General features: G+C 43.8%; 1 protein-coding gene across 1 annotated transcript in view; it reads left to right on the top strand.

The window, feature by feature from the left end:
• Flt1 (fms related tyrosine kinase 1) overlaps positions 1 to 16,950 on the top strand; it is a 163,012-nt gene that overhangs the window by 39,311 nt on the left and 106,751 nt on the right. The window contains exons 4-10 of the mRNA XM_028779768.1: positions 1,672 to 1,796; positions 3,556 to 3,718; positions 3,820 to 3,956; positions 7,067 to 7,241; positions 8,559 to 8,676; positions 11,286 to 11,455; positions 12,399 to 12,558. Of these exons, the coding sequence (XP_028635601.1) occupies positions 1,672 to 1,796; positions 3,556 to 3,718; positions 3,820 to 3,956; positions 7,067 to 7,241; positions 8,559 to 8,676; positions 11,286 to 11,455; positions 12,399 to 12,558 (1,048 nt within the window). The remainder of the gene's footprint in view (positions 1 to 1,671; positions 1,797 to 3,555; positions 3,719 to 3,819; positions 3,957 to 7,066; positions 7,242 to 8,558; positions 8,677 to 11,285; positions 11,456 to 12,398; positions 12,559 to 16,950) is intronic.

Raw genomic sequence — 16,950 nt, 5'->3', positions numbered from 1 at the left:
TCTGTGTCTGTGTCTGTGTCTGTGTCTGTGTCTCTGTCTGTCTGTCTCTCTCTCTCTCTTTCTCTCTCCCTCTCCCTCTTCCTCTCTCTCTCTCTCTCTCTCTCTCTCTCTCTCTCTCTCTCTCTCTCACACACACACACACACACACACACACACATACACACACACATACACACACAAGTAGAAGAAGAGGAGGAGGTAGAGAAGAGAAAATAACTCATAAAACTAACACCCAAAGAGATCTACCCGCCTCCATTTCCTACACACCTGCTCCCAATTACTTCTTAAAACAAACAAACAAACAACAACATCAAAACAAGATGTCTAGCTAAGTGTGCTAAGACTGGCCTTTTGTCTTGCTTCCTTGACTCAAGTGCGGGGATTATAGATGTCCGTGGACCACAAAGCCTGGTCTTCTGTTTTCTCTGCCCCTCTAAGTCTGAAATCTCTGCCCCACCCCTAATGCCTGTCAGGCATCTGCCATCCTCTTCTACCACTTCTGGTTTCCCAGCATTCTTTGGCTTCCAGAGGTCCCATCAGCCTCTGGTTTTGTTCTTATGGTGCTGTTTTAGGATTTGTGTTATCGGTTCAGGGCTCAATCTCCCTAGCTTAGGTAATCACATGGTTCCCATCTAGGGCCCAATCAGAAGGACAAAAGACCTCACTAGTCCCACTCTCACCAGCCACTGTGCAGCCACTGTGGGTGTTTGACACCCATTGCCTGCTGACAGCTCTCGGTTCCCTAAAACTCATTCTGTTAGCATCCAGTTTTGAGAGGACCAGCTGGCAGGCCTGGGGCCTCTTCTTTCACACCGGACTTCTGGCCCCCAAAGGCTGGAGCCATGTCTGAGAGACAGGCACACAATCAGTCTTGAAGGGATCATCATTTGAGGCTATCGACGATTCCTGAAGACAAGAGCAGGGTGGACAGTGAGAGTGTTTCTAGGAAAATCTGATGCTCGCTCTGGTTCTGGAGGCGTTACAGGGGATGAATAATTGTAGCTTAGATCCTCCCTGCCCCAAGGGGCAATGGCACACTTTCAAAGGAGATGTTTTGGTTGATTCAGCAAAGGCTCCCCCAGACCTCTCTGCAAGCTTTACTCTTAGCAGTTAACCTTGCATGTAGGAGAAACAGACCTAATCACCTATGAAATGCATGCATTTCCCAGCCATTCCTCAGTCATTCCTAGGCTACTGGGCAAGGTCTAGAAAGCCTTCAAGTGCTGCCCCTGCCATTCAAATGATAATCCCCTCCAGTCTGCTTACTTCTGCCTTGCCTCTAACTCTTCCAAGTAGCAGCACCTGTGTTTTCCTGGTGGTCACAAAGGCCCTGGAAGGTACTTCCCAGGCACTTAACATAGCTGAGGTTTATGCAGAGTCCTTACCACCCCCTTACCCCTCATTGCATTTCAAAAGGTTTGGTGGTCCCTGTAACCTCATTGCATATTAAGGCGTCAGGGTAAATCCCACTGAAGCCAAGAACTGAATGAAAAACTTTGTTGCTTTTGGGGACAGGCACATAGAAGGCCAGGTTCAGAGGCAAAGCACAGACTTCTGCACAAAGAGGGCACATCGGGCGTGACTGCAGCAGAGTCCCAGGGACCTCCTGGTTACAGCGTCTTACATGCTTATGTTCTCAATTACTTACATGTGGTTTTTACCCTCATTCAGATCCAGGGAGTCCTTTCACAGAGATGCACACTGACATACCCAAACTCGTGCACATGACGGAAGGAAGAGAGCTCATCATCCCCTGCCGGGTGACGTCACCCAACATCACAGTCACTCTGAAAAAGGTAAAACTCAACAACATCACTCCCAGCATGGTTTTGTTTCAAATGGGTGTTATATCATTTTAATCTTTTTTTTAAAATGTCTCTGAAATAATTTTCTATCTGGGCTTCTCAGTAGACTTATCTGGAAAATCCTTTTCCTACCAAGAAACATTACGAAGAGTTACCATCCCCCTAAAACCTACCCTGTATGTTTAAGTGGAGTCAAATGATAACGCCAGAAGCATGAATCGAAATAATGAAAGAACTGAAATCGTGACAGTTTTGATGTATTGTCACATATCCAAAAGGGAGAGTCAGCTGTGTTGCTCACGTGGATAAGCTGGTGTCTGGGTAGGGGATCCACTGCCCAGGGACCTAGCAGGAGCTTACTTCATCCTCTGCTCCCCCACCTGCCACCACCAGGTGTGGGTGCCAGATAAAAGGACTATCTGCCATCCCAGTTCTCTCTCCTTGTTCCCACATGTTCCCTGCTGGTCTCTCTCCCCTCTGTCCTTCTCTGTCCCCCATCTCTGCCCTTATGGCTCTGCTCCCATCTGTCTACCTCTACTGGTCCCCAGGTCCTCACCCTCTTCCCTTCCCCCAAACAAACCCCCTTTATACTAGATCTGTTGCACGGCCTGGTTTCTCATGAGGAGACCTAGGCATGGCCCGCAGGGTACCCCCTCGCTGCCTTCTGTTTCATAACAGCATCGGAGGGGTCACTGGATCTCCTACTTGGGACTCACACATAAGGAGCCAACCTTAGGTCTAAGTTTGCCACATCCTAGTGACAAAGGCCTGGATGATACTCAAACTTAACCTCGTAGGGAAAAAGAAGGAAAGAAATCCATCTGTGAGACTCTTCTTCACACTCTAAGTTGCATATTCAGAAAGGGAAAGACATTTACAGTGAAGCCTAATGAAGATGCGACTAAAACATCAACTCATCCAAAGTAAGAATCAGAAGGCTCCTGGAGTCGCTTACACACCTTCCCATAGAGTAGGTAGGAGGGTAAGGACCAGCCAGCCCTACTCCCACCCCACTCCTCTACTCTCTTCCAAGGCAGCACCTAGTCAGTCTATACAAGTAGGTAGCTGGCAAGCTTTTGGCAGCAAATGAAGTTGGAAAGCCAGAAAAGAATTTTGGCTGCGATTCACTGATGTCTGAAGTATCCCTCAGGGACAGGTTTGAGCCCCCATCCCATACGTGTCCTGTTGCCTGTAGGTGTCAGGGTTGGGAATAACAGGGGAGTCTTACTCAACTGCCCAAGAAAATTCCTAGGTGACAGATTGCAGGGGCCTCCTGGTCATGCTGGACCATAGTGTCATGACTTACTGTCTGCCCAGTATTCCTCCTGATGTGTGTTCCTCTAGTGTGTGTAAGGGGCTGGAACTGCTGGGCTAGCTAGTTACATCAGCATCTTATTGGTGAGTTGTATAGCATGTGAGCACAAAGTTGTAGATGACAGAATGTTCTAGATGATGCTAACACATGAAGATAATCCTCCAGATCCAGTGGACAAGGGGGTGATTGTCTCTAGTCTCACCATAAGCCTCATGAATGGGTGCAGCTTGTGGGTGTAAGTCACCATAATCGATATGACTTAGCACAGTCGAAATATATTTGCCTCTGTGCACAGAAAAGTAAAGAAGTAATGAGAACAAACTGGCGTTTTTGACCCAAGTGGTAGCTTTCACGGTAAATGAAAAGCATGTTTTCTCGTATTGTGTTGACACAGTACTACCGGGACTCGGCTAAGCACTGCTTCCTTCTTTGCAGTTTCCATTTGATACTCTGACCCCTGACGGGCAAAGAATAACGTGGGACAGTAGGAGAGGCTTTATAATAGCAAATGCAACATACAAAGAAATAGGACTACTGAACTGCGAAACCACGGTCAACGGGCACCTGTACCAGACAAACTACCTGACCCATCGGCAGAGTAAGTGCTGTTCTGAGGGCGTGGCTACTGGGCACGGTCCTCTGAAATCTGGCCGGTGAAATCCATCCTTCTTAACATTTGTTTCCCTCTTGTGATTGCAGCCAATACAATCCTAGATGTTCAAATAAGCCCGCCAAGCCCAGTGAGATTGCTCCATGGTCAAACACTTGTCCTCAACTGCACCACCACCACGGACCTCAATACGAGGGTGCAGATGAGCTGGCATTACCCTGGTAAAGTGAGTGAAGATTTTTCTAGTTCTTTCTGGGCACTATTTGCAGCTGCTTTGAGCAAGTGAAACCCCACTGGGTTTTTGAAGTGGGAAAACTTAGAAAGTCCTGCTCCCAGGCAGGGCGGTACGGGTGGACAGGAAAGCGTCAGGTCTGAATGGTGCCTCCCTGGCCTGCCCGTCCCTGAATGCGATAGAGCAGATCCTGGCTTTGATGTCTGGGGGTTTGTTTTGAAGGGTCCGGGCTGCTGTTTCCACTGGTGATTCTGGAAAGCAGGAGGGGACATTTCGTCCTTGGAAACAGTGCATTGCGATTTCAAGATGAGAGAATTATCACCAAATACCAGGCAGGGACTATCTTTTGTCATAACAACTTTTCAAGGGACTGTCTTTGTCAGTACACTCATAGAAGGTTCTGGCAGACAGTCAGGCACCTGACTGCAGTGTGTTTGCTAAAGATACTTCAACCCAGCCATGCAATACTGCATTTATTAATTGTCAAAGGGGCAATTCTGTCCTTCAAATAAAACCGAGAGTGAAGACAGAGTCGGTTTCCTTATTCAGGTGAAACATCCTTGCTAGTGCCAGTTATCTAGTGATGTACACAGATGGGAAAGCAGTGATAAGCTGGAAAGAACATTCTGGCAGTATGCCCACTCTCCTTTCTCATGTGCCAGTGTGATTTATGCTGCATATCCCAAGTGCAGGCGTTTGTTTTGTTATTCAGACTGCCAATCAAAATTAATTTATGATTAAATAATAAACAAAAGATTCATGCTTCAGCTCCAACCTATTTTCATCAACTTTTTTTTCCTTCCCCTCCCCCGTGGAAATAGAAAAACTTTACAACAAAAGATGTCCCTGTGAGAGTTCTATTTTCTAGAACTACTGTTCTTCTATTTAAATTTAAATAAAAGTGCTGTACCATGAAGCAATCACTTCGGACAGAAATGAAATATTCTCAATAAATGTCAAGAGGGAAGAGAATTTTATCCAGTTCTTATTGCTATTAAGAATATTGAAACGAGGGGCTGAAGAAATGGCTCAGAGGTTAGTGCTCCTCTAGAGGGCCTCATTTCAACTCCCAGCTCCCATGTGGCAGCTTTCAACTGTCTGGAGCCCCATTCCAGGGGATCCGTGGCACCAGGCATTCACCTGGTGCATGCAGGCAAAATACACGTATACATAGAATAAGTAAATCTTTAAAAAGTGACAGAGAATATTGATACTGGGGGCTGGAAAGATGGCTCAGTGGTTAGAGCACTGGCTGCCCTTGTAGAAGACCTGGGTTCAATTCCTAGGCACCCACATGGTGGTTCATGGTTATCAGTGAGTGGTCCTAGGGAATCTAATGCCCTCCTTTGGTTTCCTCAGGCAGCAGGCACATTCATGGTGTACAGACATACATACAGACAAATCACCCATACACAGAAAATGAATTAATAACAATTTAAACACAATATTAGTACTATACCTACCAAGTACCAATAACCTTCTAAAAATGGTGCTGTCCAATAGAATTCCTGGGATAGGAATAGTCTGTGCCTGTCTTGTACAGTAAAGTGTATCCATAGCTGCTATGGCAGAGGAACACTTGAAGTGTGGCTAGCTAACTACAGGGAGGCATTCTTCATCTTGATTAATTGTATTAAACAGTCACATACAGCTAGTGGCTTCAGAAGTGGACAAGGCACTTGTAGAGGCTCAGATGAGTTGTTTCCCAAAGTGCAAGCCATGCCAACAACACACTTGGGAAGAAAACCCTTCAGAGGGGGAAGTCACGCCCCAGACAGAGTGGCAGAAAGGCTCCTGGGCCTGTGACACTGGGGACCAATTCTGACTTCTCACAGCAGTGCCTGACAGTTATGTCTTTTGTTATTCCTGAGAACGATGCAGATGACCTTACATATGTCTCTGCCAATAGGGAATTAAAATGCAGGTGGGTGAAACTGATTAAGCACGGCAGAGCAAACTAGGTTTGAGACCCTCAGGTCCATCTGGATGGCTTCCATGTCTTTTCACGACCCTCCCCAGGGAAGGACTTAAGAGGAGGAAATGACGAGCTATGTGTTATACAAGGAACAATGGCAGGAGATGGCACCGCATCTTCTCAGAACAGGGAGCAGGCCACCATAGCCAATCAGACAGCCGAATGAGCTCTTTCCCTGAGACAAGGGAAGGACCTTGCAGATGATGGCTGAAACTCCCTCTGGGTGTGTACATCCCACACCCCCTCACCAGGATTTAGCAGAAACTGATGAGCATTGCTCATCATTGTAAGAGAATGACGATAGGGTGGCTGAAGCCACGACTTGAATTTTCTTTCCCATCAGTAGGAAGGAGAACTTAAGTTTGTTCACAGAAACAGCATCAATGAGTGTGAGGGGACAGGGAGAGACTGTGGTGGGGAGAAATCACTAAGTGCAGAGCCAAGAGACCTGAGTTCCTCGTGTACTGCGGCCAGTTCTCTGTCACGTCTACCTCCTCATTGATAACTGAACAAAACCTCTCCAGTCTCTCCAGGCGCTCACAAAAAGCAGCTGACATAATGCATATGTGACGGCCCACTTCAAAAGATGAAGTGCTAATACAGAGGGTCCGTTTGACTCACATCTAGACAGAAGTGTAGTTTCCAAATGATATGCTTGTGGTAGATCTGATGTGCCTAACCTGAAGGAAGGAAGGGAGGGAGGGAGAGAGGGAGAGAGGGAGGGAGAGAGGGAGAGAAGGAGGGAGGGAGGGAGGGAGGGAGAAAGGAGGGACAGAGAGAGGGAGAGAGAGATGGACAAAAGAGGGAAAGAAAGGAATGAAAAAAGAAAGCTGTCAAAGTACTGATTTGAGGGGCTGGAGAGATGGCTCAGCAGTTAAAAGCACTGACTGCTCTTCCAGAGGTCCTGATTCAATTCCCAGCACCCATAAGGTGGTTCATAACTATCTGTAATGGGATCTGATGCCCTCTTCTGGTGTGTCTGACAACAGCTACAGTGTGTGTTCTTATACACTTATATACTTATAAATGAGTAAATCTTTAAGAAAATACTGATTTGGGGAATGCTAAAGTGCCGTAACTCAGCAGGAGCAATGCTGACTTCTGCACTCACTGCGCATTTTCTTTGTAGGCAACTAAGAGAGCATCTATAAGGCAGCGGATTGACCAAAGCAACTCCCACAGCAATGTGTTCCACAGTGTTCTCAAGATCAACAGTGTGGAGAGCCAGGACAAGGGGCTCTACACTTGTCGTGTGAAGAGTGGGTCATCATTCCGGTCTTCCAACGCCTCCGTGCATGTGTATGGTAAGCTTCGGAAGTGAGGCACGCTGACGTAAGCACTACGCTTTCTGAGCACTGTGGGCAGTAAGAGCTGGGGCGGAGGAGTGGGAAGTCCATGTGGCTGAGAGTTATGCAACTATGAATGAACACTGCTTTCTCTTGAGCTCCGAAAGGCAAATTTATTAGCACATCGGGTACTCTTTACATTGAATACTTCTGGGAAGAGTGAGTGGAAAGATTGCAAGAGCCTAAGGTGGGGGAGGGCTAGAGCAAAACAGTGCCTTCTGGATGTGGCAGAGCTGCTGCACTCGTGAATTCACGGCAGCTGTGACCTCCTGCACAAGATCTGCACAAGACCGACTGAGCCAGTCAGCATCCCTGCATGGATAAGAAAGGGAGTCACAGGCCATGCCGCTAACCGAGGAGCTATGGACAGCTGACGGCTCTGGTGGAAGGATAGCTAGTCTTCTTTAAGGGTATGGGCTCTGATAAGTCAACCATGCTCCAGTAGGTGGTCCCATACCCATATGATTATGGATAACACTAATTGAAGTTACTCAGTTATTAAATAAAAGAGAGGATGTGAAATTAGGGAGTGGGCAGGAGATGGGGGCAGATCTTCAAGGAATTAACCCGAGGAGTAAGGGAGATGAATCTGACCAAGATTCATTGTATCAAATTCCCAAAGATTAGTGCTAGCTTTTAAAAATACTGCTTTTGATTTGGAGAGTTTTGATTTTAGAAGTTTACTTCAGCTAGTAGCGTAGATTGTAAGACGGTCACAAACTCCTCACTTACTGCCCCATGTAAATGAAGAATAACGTATTGATCCCATTCTTTATCACTTTGTCTGGGGGAAATTTCCCTGACTCTCCCATGAAGTCGATGTAGAAAAATATGATAAATTACTAGAAGTTTAATGCTCCTCTTCCCTCAGTTTAATGATCACAGTATCCCCAAACAGTTGCTTAATTCTAAGTTGTAAATTCTGTAAGGACAAGTGAAAGGCAGGAGCTATCTATCCTTCTAGTTCCCACAGCTTGACTTCTCAGCCCAGAGTCTTTCTCCATCTGCCTTACACCAGCTGGGTAGATTTTAGAAATACTCCTTTATTAGTGTGACAGCTTTAGTTTGATGCTCCCAGTTGGCAGGTGACTGCTTTCTGTCTCTAGGACTTGCTGGGCCTTGACCCAAAGGTATCATCTATTGATCAACACTTGGATTCATTGACAGGCTCCAACAATTCTCACTGGTTGATGGCATGCATCTCCTCGTAGTGAGGGAGTGAGCTGATGTCTACATAAATGAATTCCTCCCTCACTGTCATTTCTTCTTTCAAAGAAAAGGGATTTATCAGCGTGAAGCATCGGAAGCAGCAGGTGCAGGAGACCATAGCAGGAAAGCGGTCCTATCGGCTGTCCATGAAAGTGAAGGCCTTCCCCTCGCCAGAAGTTGTATGGTAGGACTACAGTCATTTCCGTGCCACTTAAGACATTTTAAATAAGCGGGAAGATTATGGAGTTGAGTGACTGACACTCCTGAAAGAGACACTAAGAGAAGTTGCCTGAAGCAACTGTGGAGAGCTGTAAACTGTGATGACTTCTGGGTGGTGGCACTGGGGAGGGCTGGAAGAACCAGGAAGCAGTGGCCAGGAGTAAAGCAGAGTTGAGAGGTTTGCGTGCTCACATCCTAAATCCTTGCTTCTTGAAACCTTCCTATGATGCCGACGCACTCTGAGGGAGATGTGTTGGGCAGTCACTCAGAGGCATCTTGAATGTGTAGCATGCTCTATTAACCCCGAAGAAGTGGGCCCTTGTAACGAGGATGCCAAAAATAATTCCTTTCTGTGTGGCTGCATTGAAAGTCCTAGCTTTGTTTTAAAATTCCAACAAACTTTAATAGCGGCAGGACTTGTTCATTTGTAGGTGTGGACAAGTGGACCTACTTGAATTAATTATAGTTTTCTTTGGCTTGCAGTTTGCAGATTCAGAAACACCTCACACAATTTTTTTTTCTTTAAAAAGTCAGGCTAGTATAATACCACTATGAAACTATGCCATCTGTTTAGAATCTGCACTCATTTTCTTAAATTACTTTTTAATGCCATTATCTTTGGCTTCAAATCACTCCATTTTAAATAAAAGGTTTAACCACTCACAGTTGGTTAGGAAAACAATCCATACAACACAGAAGCTCCGCCATTTTGGAAAATCCTCCCCAAAGTTTGCCTGGCCCCAGCCCTTCAGTGTTTGTTTGCAGCAAACTCAAATACTTACTAGAGAATTAAAGAACAAATTGCAACTATATACTACACCTTCATAGCACTGTAGTGGGAAATTAATGGATATTTTTGTTTCATAATATCTAAGAAGTTATTAGGACTTCTAATTGTCTTGCTGGACATACAAAATATAATTTAAGAAATGAAAGAGTATTAAATTTAATAGAACAGTTCATAGTAATTTTATGACCAGAAAAAGCACCCTCTTTACTGTCTAAACAGGCCCTTTGTCTAGTCATGATGATTTCCTTAGTAACTACCTAGCAAGGAACAAATATTATATCCACTTTTGAAATGCTGTGTTGTTGATAGGGCATAATTGAACAATACTAAAATGATAATTGTAATCATTAAAATACTGCACAGCTATTTTGACTCCCTTGGAAGTTAGGTCCATAGAGTGTGTCCCCAGATCTTCAGGCCTGACTAAGAACCATTTCTGCCTCTTTCTACAGCAAGGTACACCCCTTACAAATGAAAGGGTCTATTGAAAGAACTGTACATTCAAATCAGGGACTGGAGAGATGGCTTAGCCAGTAAGAGCACTGTCTATTCTTGCAGGGAGCCTGGATTCATTTGCCTGCACCCACATGTAGCTCACAACAAGTTGTAACTCAGTTTCAAGGGATCCAATGCCCTCTTCTGACTCCTGTGGGTGCTGCAAACACATGGTGCACACACACACACACACACACACACACGCAAACGGACATGCAAACACAATGTAAAAATAAATAGCTAGGCAGTGGTAGCAAACACCTTTAATGCCAGCACTTGAGAGGCCAGCCTTGCCTACAGAATGAATTCCAGAACAGCCAAGGCTACACAGAGAAATCCTGCCTAAAAACAACAACAACAACAAATAAATAAATAAATAAATAAATGTAAACAAGCAAATAACTAGAATAGAAATAAATATTACAAAAATAATAAAATGTAAAATGAAGTCATAGACTATCTGAGTTCAAAGGGGTCTTGAGAATGTCTAGAAGCATTCAGGTAGGGCAGAGCCAAGCCACCTGACTTGTCTAAACAGATGATGACATCAAGGCATTGATTTTACATTCAAAACATTTTTAAATTCCTGTTGCTTGGTGCCTGTGATTGTTCTTCACTGCGGTATTCTATGGACAATTGGTGTAAGCATTTGTATAATTAATAAGAACTCCACATGAGCCCACAATAGGACCCTCTATTTTTATTTTTATCAGATCTAGTAGATCCGACTTACAAGGGTTCTCATACTTGAACTCCTTTTTGTTTTGTTATGTTTTTGCTTTTTGAGACCTGGTTTCTCTTTATAGCCCTGGCTGCCCTGCAACTCGCTCTGTAGACCAGGATGGCCTTGAACTCAGAGATCCACCTCCCTCTTGTACCTTCCCAGTGCTGGGAGTAAAGGCATGCGCCACCGTGCCCAGCTGAGTTCTTGTACTTCTCATGGAGCATTAAGGAGAACACTTGAGTAACAACTTGGTGGACTAAGTCAGACCGGAACCTCTGAGTTAGTTCTTAAGCCCCAATAGCCACCAGAAATAAAGATGAAATGAATAAAGATGAAATGTTACCCAGTCTAAACCCCTTGCCTGCCTTTACCCAACAGTTAGTGGCCAAAGGTTTTTGTTTTGTTTTGAAAAAAAAACCAAACCAAACAAACAAACAAAAAACAGCACTGATGCCTGAAGACTCAAAACTAATCCACTTGAGGTTGTAAACAGAAATGGCACATGCCATCAAAGTGACATTACACAGCGAATGAAGTGACTAACACACCATGCTGTTAATCACAGGTTGAAAGATGGCTCTCCTGCAACGCTGAAGTCTGCCCGTTATTCTGTGCATGGCTACTCGTTAATTATCAAAGATGTAACTACTGAGGATGCAGGGGACTATACGATCCTGCTGGGCATAAAGCAGTCAAAGCTATTTAAAAACCTCACGGCCACTCTCATTGTAAATGGTAAGTTTATCATTCATGTGAGATCTGGGGCCTTGAACAATGACCATTTTCTGGTTAGAAAGTTAGTATAAACTATCAAAGAAAACAAACTTTCAAAAAACAGATTCTTGAGGGTTTTTTTTTTAATATGAGTGTTTTGCCTGTGTGATGTATGTATGTATGTATGTATGTATGTATGTATGTGTGTATGTATGTATGTGCACCACATGCATGCCTAGTTTCTGAGCAGGTCAGAAAAGGATGTCAACTCCCCTGGAACTGGAGTTGCAGATAGCTGTGAGCCAGCCTGGGAATTGAACCCAAGTCCTCTTGCAAGAGTAGCCAGTGCTCTTAACTGATGAGCCATCTCAGCCCCACATAAATTTTTATATTCTTAAACCACTTCTAATGGTTGGGATGAAGTTCAGTAGTAGAGTACTTGCCTTGTAAGTACAAACCTGGTTCTATCCCTAGCACCACAGAAAAACAAAGGAAAAAAAACCACCACTCTCTGTCCCTACCATAACCACTTCACAGTTTCTTTTTCGTGTGTGTGTATGTGTGTACGTGTGTGTGTGTGTGTGTGTGTGTGTGTGTGTGTGTGTGTTTCTGTATAGCCCTGGCTGTCCTGGATCTAGCTTTGTAGATCAGGCTGTCCTTGAACTCAGAGATCCACCAGCTTCTGCCTCCCAAATGCTGGGATTAAAGGTGTGTGCCACCACAGCCTGGCCCCAACTATTCACGTTTTCTTATCTTTTGTATGCAATGTGGCTTTTATGTATCACCAATTCGGTATTCATACTGTTGAATCAAATAGGCATTTTTCTACATAATATGAACATTTTGGGGGGTGTTGTTCCTCTATCCCCTGTATCAAAACCAGTGTGACTGGTCTCTCATGTGAGATCCAGGAGGAAGTCCTTGAATCTGCCCTTGACTTCTATCTACTTCTCTTCCTCTCTAGTGAAACCTCAGATCTACGAAAAGTCCGTGTCGTCCCTTCCAAGCCCACCTCTCTACCCACTGGGCAGCAGACAAGTCCTCACTTGCACCGTGTATGGCATCCCTCAGCCTACAATCAAGTGGCTCTGGCACCCCTGTCACCACAATCACTCCAAAGAAAGGTAGGGACAGTTAACGTCTTGAGTAATTTTCAAAGATTAACTAGATTCTTTAATGGCCACAGCTGGAATCTACTAGACGTATATTGTAGTTGGGGCAGAGGCTTTCCCTGCGTTCAAGCCTGAAGACAGCAGCTATTCCTTCTCATTGAAGGCACCCTACCCTTGGCTCACGGGATCACGGGAACATGGGACAGAACCAAGGTTTCCCTGGGACCAAGAAGCTGTTAAATGACTTGGTTAGAATTTGCATGCACCTTTTCCCAATTGAATAGCCCTACAAAGAGCTCTCTCTCTCTCCAACAGTCACCCTGGTCTTTCTACTCTTCGTTTTCTCGTCATTGGCTGGAATCCAAGTTTTTCCTAACACATGGCTACCGTTTCCTATTTTGGGCTCAGCTCGTGCTTTTCCATCTGTCTGGATTTTGCTTCCACCCATTGTCTGTCTCATAAGAAGTCTTTTTTTTTCTTTTAATGAAACCCCAAGGCTCAGCTCTTAACGTCACCTTCCCTGTGAACCCTCTGGACTGCCTTGTTCCCGCTCACTTCTCCCTCCACAGTATGAGTGGCAGTTATCATAACCATTCTCATTTATGTCGGCCCGCGTGCCCCAGGTATCTCTTCCTTAGGCTCTGGATCAGCCAGCCGTAATCATTTAGCAAATGCTTGGTGTAAGCTTGTACAATGAATGTAACCCTACCCTCTGTCAAGCACCCGGCATTTTCCTCGCATCCTGTCCACAACTGATCCTTGTTTATTTTGTCTCCGTTTGTTTAGTCTGGAGAGATGATACCTGTGATAATTCATGGGAGGGAATTAGAAGAGCAAGAATAGAATGGCCAAGTACTGAAACACTGAAAGTCCCCGAGGGTTCTCATGCTCATCTCTGTGCTGCTTTAACTCTGCCTGGAGGGTGTTGGGGATGATTGCTATGAAACTAAAACAAACAAACTCCCAAGCTAGCTTGATAAAAAAGCAAGCCCGGGATAATTCTGTGATGGCTATTTGGTTTTCCAGGATCTTCCCACAACTGCGATTCTCCGTCTGTGTCCTAAACCCTTGCTTAGGACACGGTGTGATGATAGTGGAAAGTTACTGGTGAGTGGTGGAATTCATGAGAAGCAGCTATTTCCACATAAGTCTGATTTTTCATTTGAGAGTCATTTTCTAAGAATAGAAATAGAAGTTGCAAAATATTTAGAACTTATGAACATTTCATTGAGAATACAAGAGAATGGAACCACTGTGATTTGGTATTATTTGGCTAGTTTTAGTTAAGCGTCCATGCTTAGTAGTGGATCTGTCTCAAATATTGGCATTTGTAGTAAATTAGTGAAAACTAGTCAGTTAGGATAAAAGTTTAGAGTGACATTTTTATGAACTAGCATAGCCTTTTATGCATATATTTAAATTTTTGTTTTAACAACATCAAACCTAAAGGTTCAACATTGCTCTTAACTGAATTTTAAGAGTAACCATGTTAGAAAAAAATTCAGCTATGAGGACAGGACACCACCATATTATGAGTGTGAGGTAATGAGGCTCGTGAAATCAGACGAGGGCCCAGGTGGATGCCATATGTGTCACTTCTCTTTTTTATCTCTGTGGCATGCAACCTTTCTCCCGTTCTATGGAGGATGTTCATGAAGCCCTGGAAAGATATCCTACTCCTTTGAGAAAAGAACATTGAAAGACTGAGAAGTACTGCCTTAAATCTTTATTGACGACTTACTTACCCTCTTAAAGTCATTTTACTATTTATTTTGAACTTCATTTAACAACTGACAAGATAGACGTGTGAGACAGGTGCTTTCCTTGGTGACATGAATCAGGATGTGTCTGCTATGCTTATTTTTGAGTTACATATTTGCATTGTAGTATCTATGCATGATCTTCGATTATAAATATGCCTAACATTTCAGAATGATTATACATATGTATTATAGTTAATGTGCAGAATAATTATTAGTGCTTAAATCTGAGGCTCTAGTTCAAAGGCATATCTACAAATGACTACAGCTCAAGCACTAGCTTACTTTGGTATCCCAACATTATTAATTATATTTCCATGACCAGCCACTTAATATAACCAAGTTAATAAAAAAAGAGAGATTCGGATCATTCGAATTTCAGCATTTCCTAGAATCTGACAAATATTTTAAAACTTCAGAACTCCAATGAACTAAAATTTCTTAGTTAAAAAATATGTGGTAAAATAATTTATGAAAATGAACTTTGTTTCAACTGTGGTTTTTGTTTCCCCTGTAGTTCATTCTTGTACAGCATTTGTAAGATGCCCTGGTGGCCTATTACACAGTAGGATAGCTATAAATAACAATTTTACATTCTATAATGCAAGAAGATCTATGAAAGGATACTTGGCATTATTGTCAGAAATAAATGATAAATATTCAAAGAGACACTATGTTTAAGCATGATACAATGTATGTGAGTATGGAATGATATAGCACCACATCATATGTGTAGTTTATAGGGCTTTATGTGTCAGCTTTAAAAATAACACTAAGAATAAAGTGAGGGTGTTATGTAAATTTCTATAACTAATGACCACAAAGAAGTAATGGAAGGTCGTTCATTTCCCTATCCTACATATTTGGATGGTAAGGTGTTCAGAGAAGGAGAGAATTTCTGGTGAATGTAATAGAATCAGCACTGAGTGAAGAGGGGTTAGGGACTATTTGTCTTGATTCTTAACCACCAGTAGAGACATCTAGTTATTTGCCGACCCTCTTTTTTGGTAGCTTAGCATCACCCTAGGAAGCTTCCGAAGGAGTATTAAGTGTTGGGTAGGCTGGGCGGTACCCTCCACACATCATCTGTTAACGGAAATAAAGATGATTAAACACACTTGACAGGCAGAGGTAACATGTCTGGGGAAAGCCCACAGCGACAGAGAAATTTGAGACTCGGCTCTTGCTAGCATTTGGAGGACCACATTTCTCGGACACCCATACTAAGTCTCTTCTAACGAACATCAAGGGAAAAAAAAAATTTTTTTTTTGCCTATATCCAAACTAATTTCACAACATGAGAAACATTAATGACCATTTCTGAAAAGCGAATAGGAATGATGGGACGCCAAATGCAATTTTGCTTTGCTTTAAAAATAGAAGTCGAGTAAGTCTAAGCAGATACAAGTGGGTCAGAGGAAGAAAAACAATTAAGGAACTAAGAAGACTAAAATAAAAGTAAAAGGAAGAGCAGAGAGGTGGGTGGGAGGCATGATGCAACTCCCCAGTCACTGATCACCCTGTTCATCCTTTTCCACCCTGGCAGGAAGTAGTTCTGTCCAGCCCTGTAAGGAGGATAGGCTTGGGTGGAGCAGAGCGGGCTGGTGGACCAGCTGCTGCCTCTCCCATAGCCCATACACAGATGAAGTTTCTTGTCCCTTGTTTTTAAAGAATAAAATAGGGGTAAGCCTCCTGGGTGAAATGATACCCTATTACTTATTTTTAAAGATTTATTTTTTAAAATTTGTGTGTGTGTGTGTGTGTGTGTGTGTGTGTGTATGATTGTTTATCTGCTTGTATGCATATGTACCATGTGTATGCAGTACTTGTGGAGGCCAGAAGAGGGCATCAGATCTCCCTGGAACTGGAGTTACAGATGGTTGTGAGCCATTATGTGGGTGCTGGGAATCGAACCCAGGTCCTCTGCAACAGCAGCCAGTGCTCCTAATCACTGAGCCATATCTGCAGCCACGGGTACTATTCTTCATGGCAAGTCCCTGGTGAGCTTTGCTACAGCATTAATACGCTCACATGTGAAGGAAGGTTTAAAGAAGACTGTGCAGAGCAAAGAGGCCGGTCTCTACAGTGACAAGTGACAGCACAAGGCTGGCAATAAGGAGTCTGTCTCTGGAGCTATGAAGAGGGAGAGATTATGAAGAGGGGTTTGGGCAGTATCTACCTGTGCTCCCAGTTATCAGCCCTGATGGTCAGAGGCTGCTTTACTTGTCTGTGTTTCAATGGCAGTGAGACCTTTGGGTAAATGAATAATGGATGTTTGAGCTCACGTTCACCTACTCTCCCACCATTTTCTGCTAGCTTAGGCCATCTCCCCCACTAGGAGCCAGAGCAACATGTTGGGCTTTTTCTTTGCGGTTTTTTTTTTTTTTTTTTAAGAACTCAAGCTTGCTTTTAGCATGTGTCTGGATCTTTACTATAGGCTCAAGTCACTTTAATTCTCTCTTATCATCTGCCATAGCTTTTGGCAACTTGTCACAAACCTAAGCAAACCTAGGAAGGGGGACTCTCAGCCGAGCAAATGCCTCTATCAGGTTGGCTTAGGGGCATAAATGTGGGGCATTTTCTTCACTGCTGAATGACACGGGAGGACCCATTCCCTCTGTGGGCAGTGCCATCTCCAGGCCAG

Source organism: Grammomys surdaster, unplaced genomic scaffold (assembly GCF_004785775.1).
Source record: "Grammomys surdaster isolate TR1022 unplaced genomic scaffold, NIH_TR_1.0 362, whole genome shotgun sequence".
NCBI classification, from domain to species: Eukaryota; Metazoa; Chordata; class Mammalia; order Rodentia; family Muridae; genus Grammomys; species Grammomys surdaster.
This window is presented reverse-complemented; position numbering and strand designations above follow the sequence as displayed.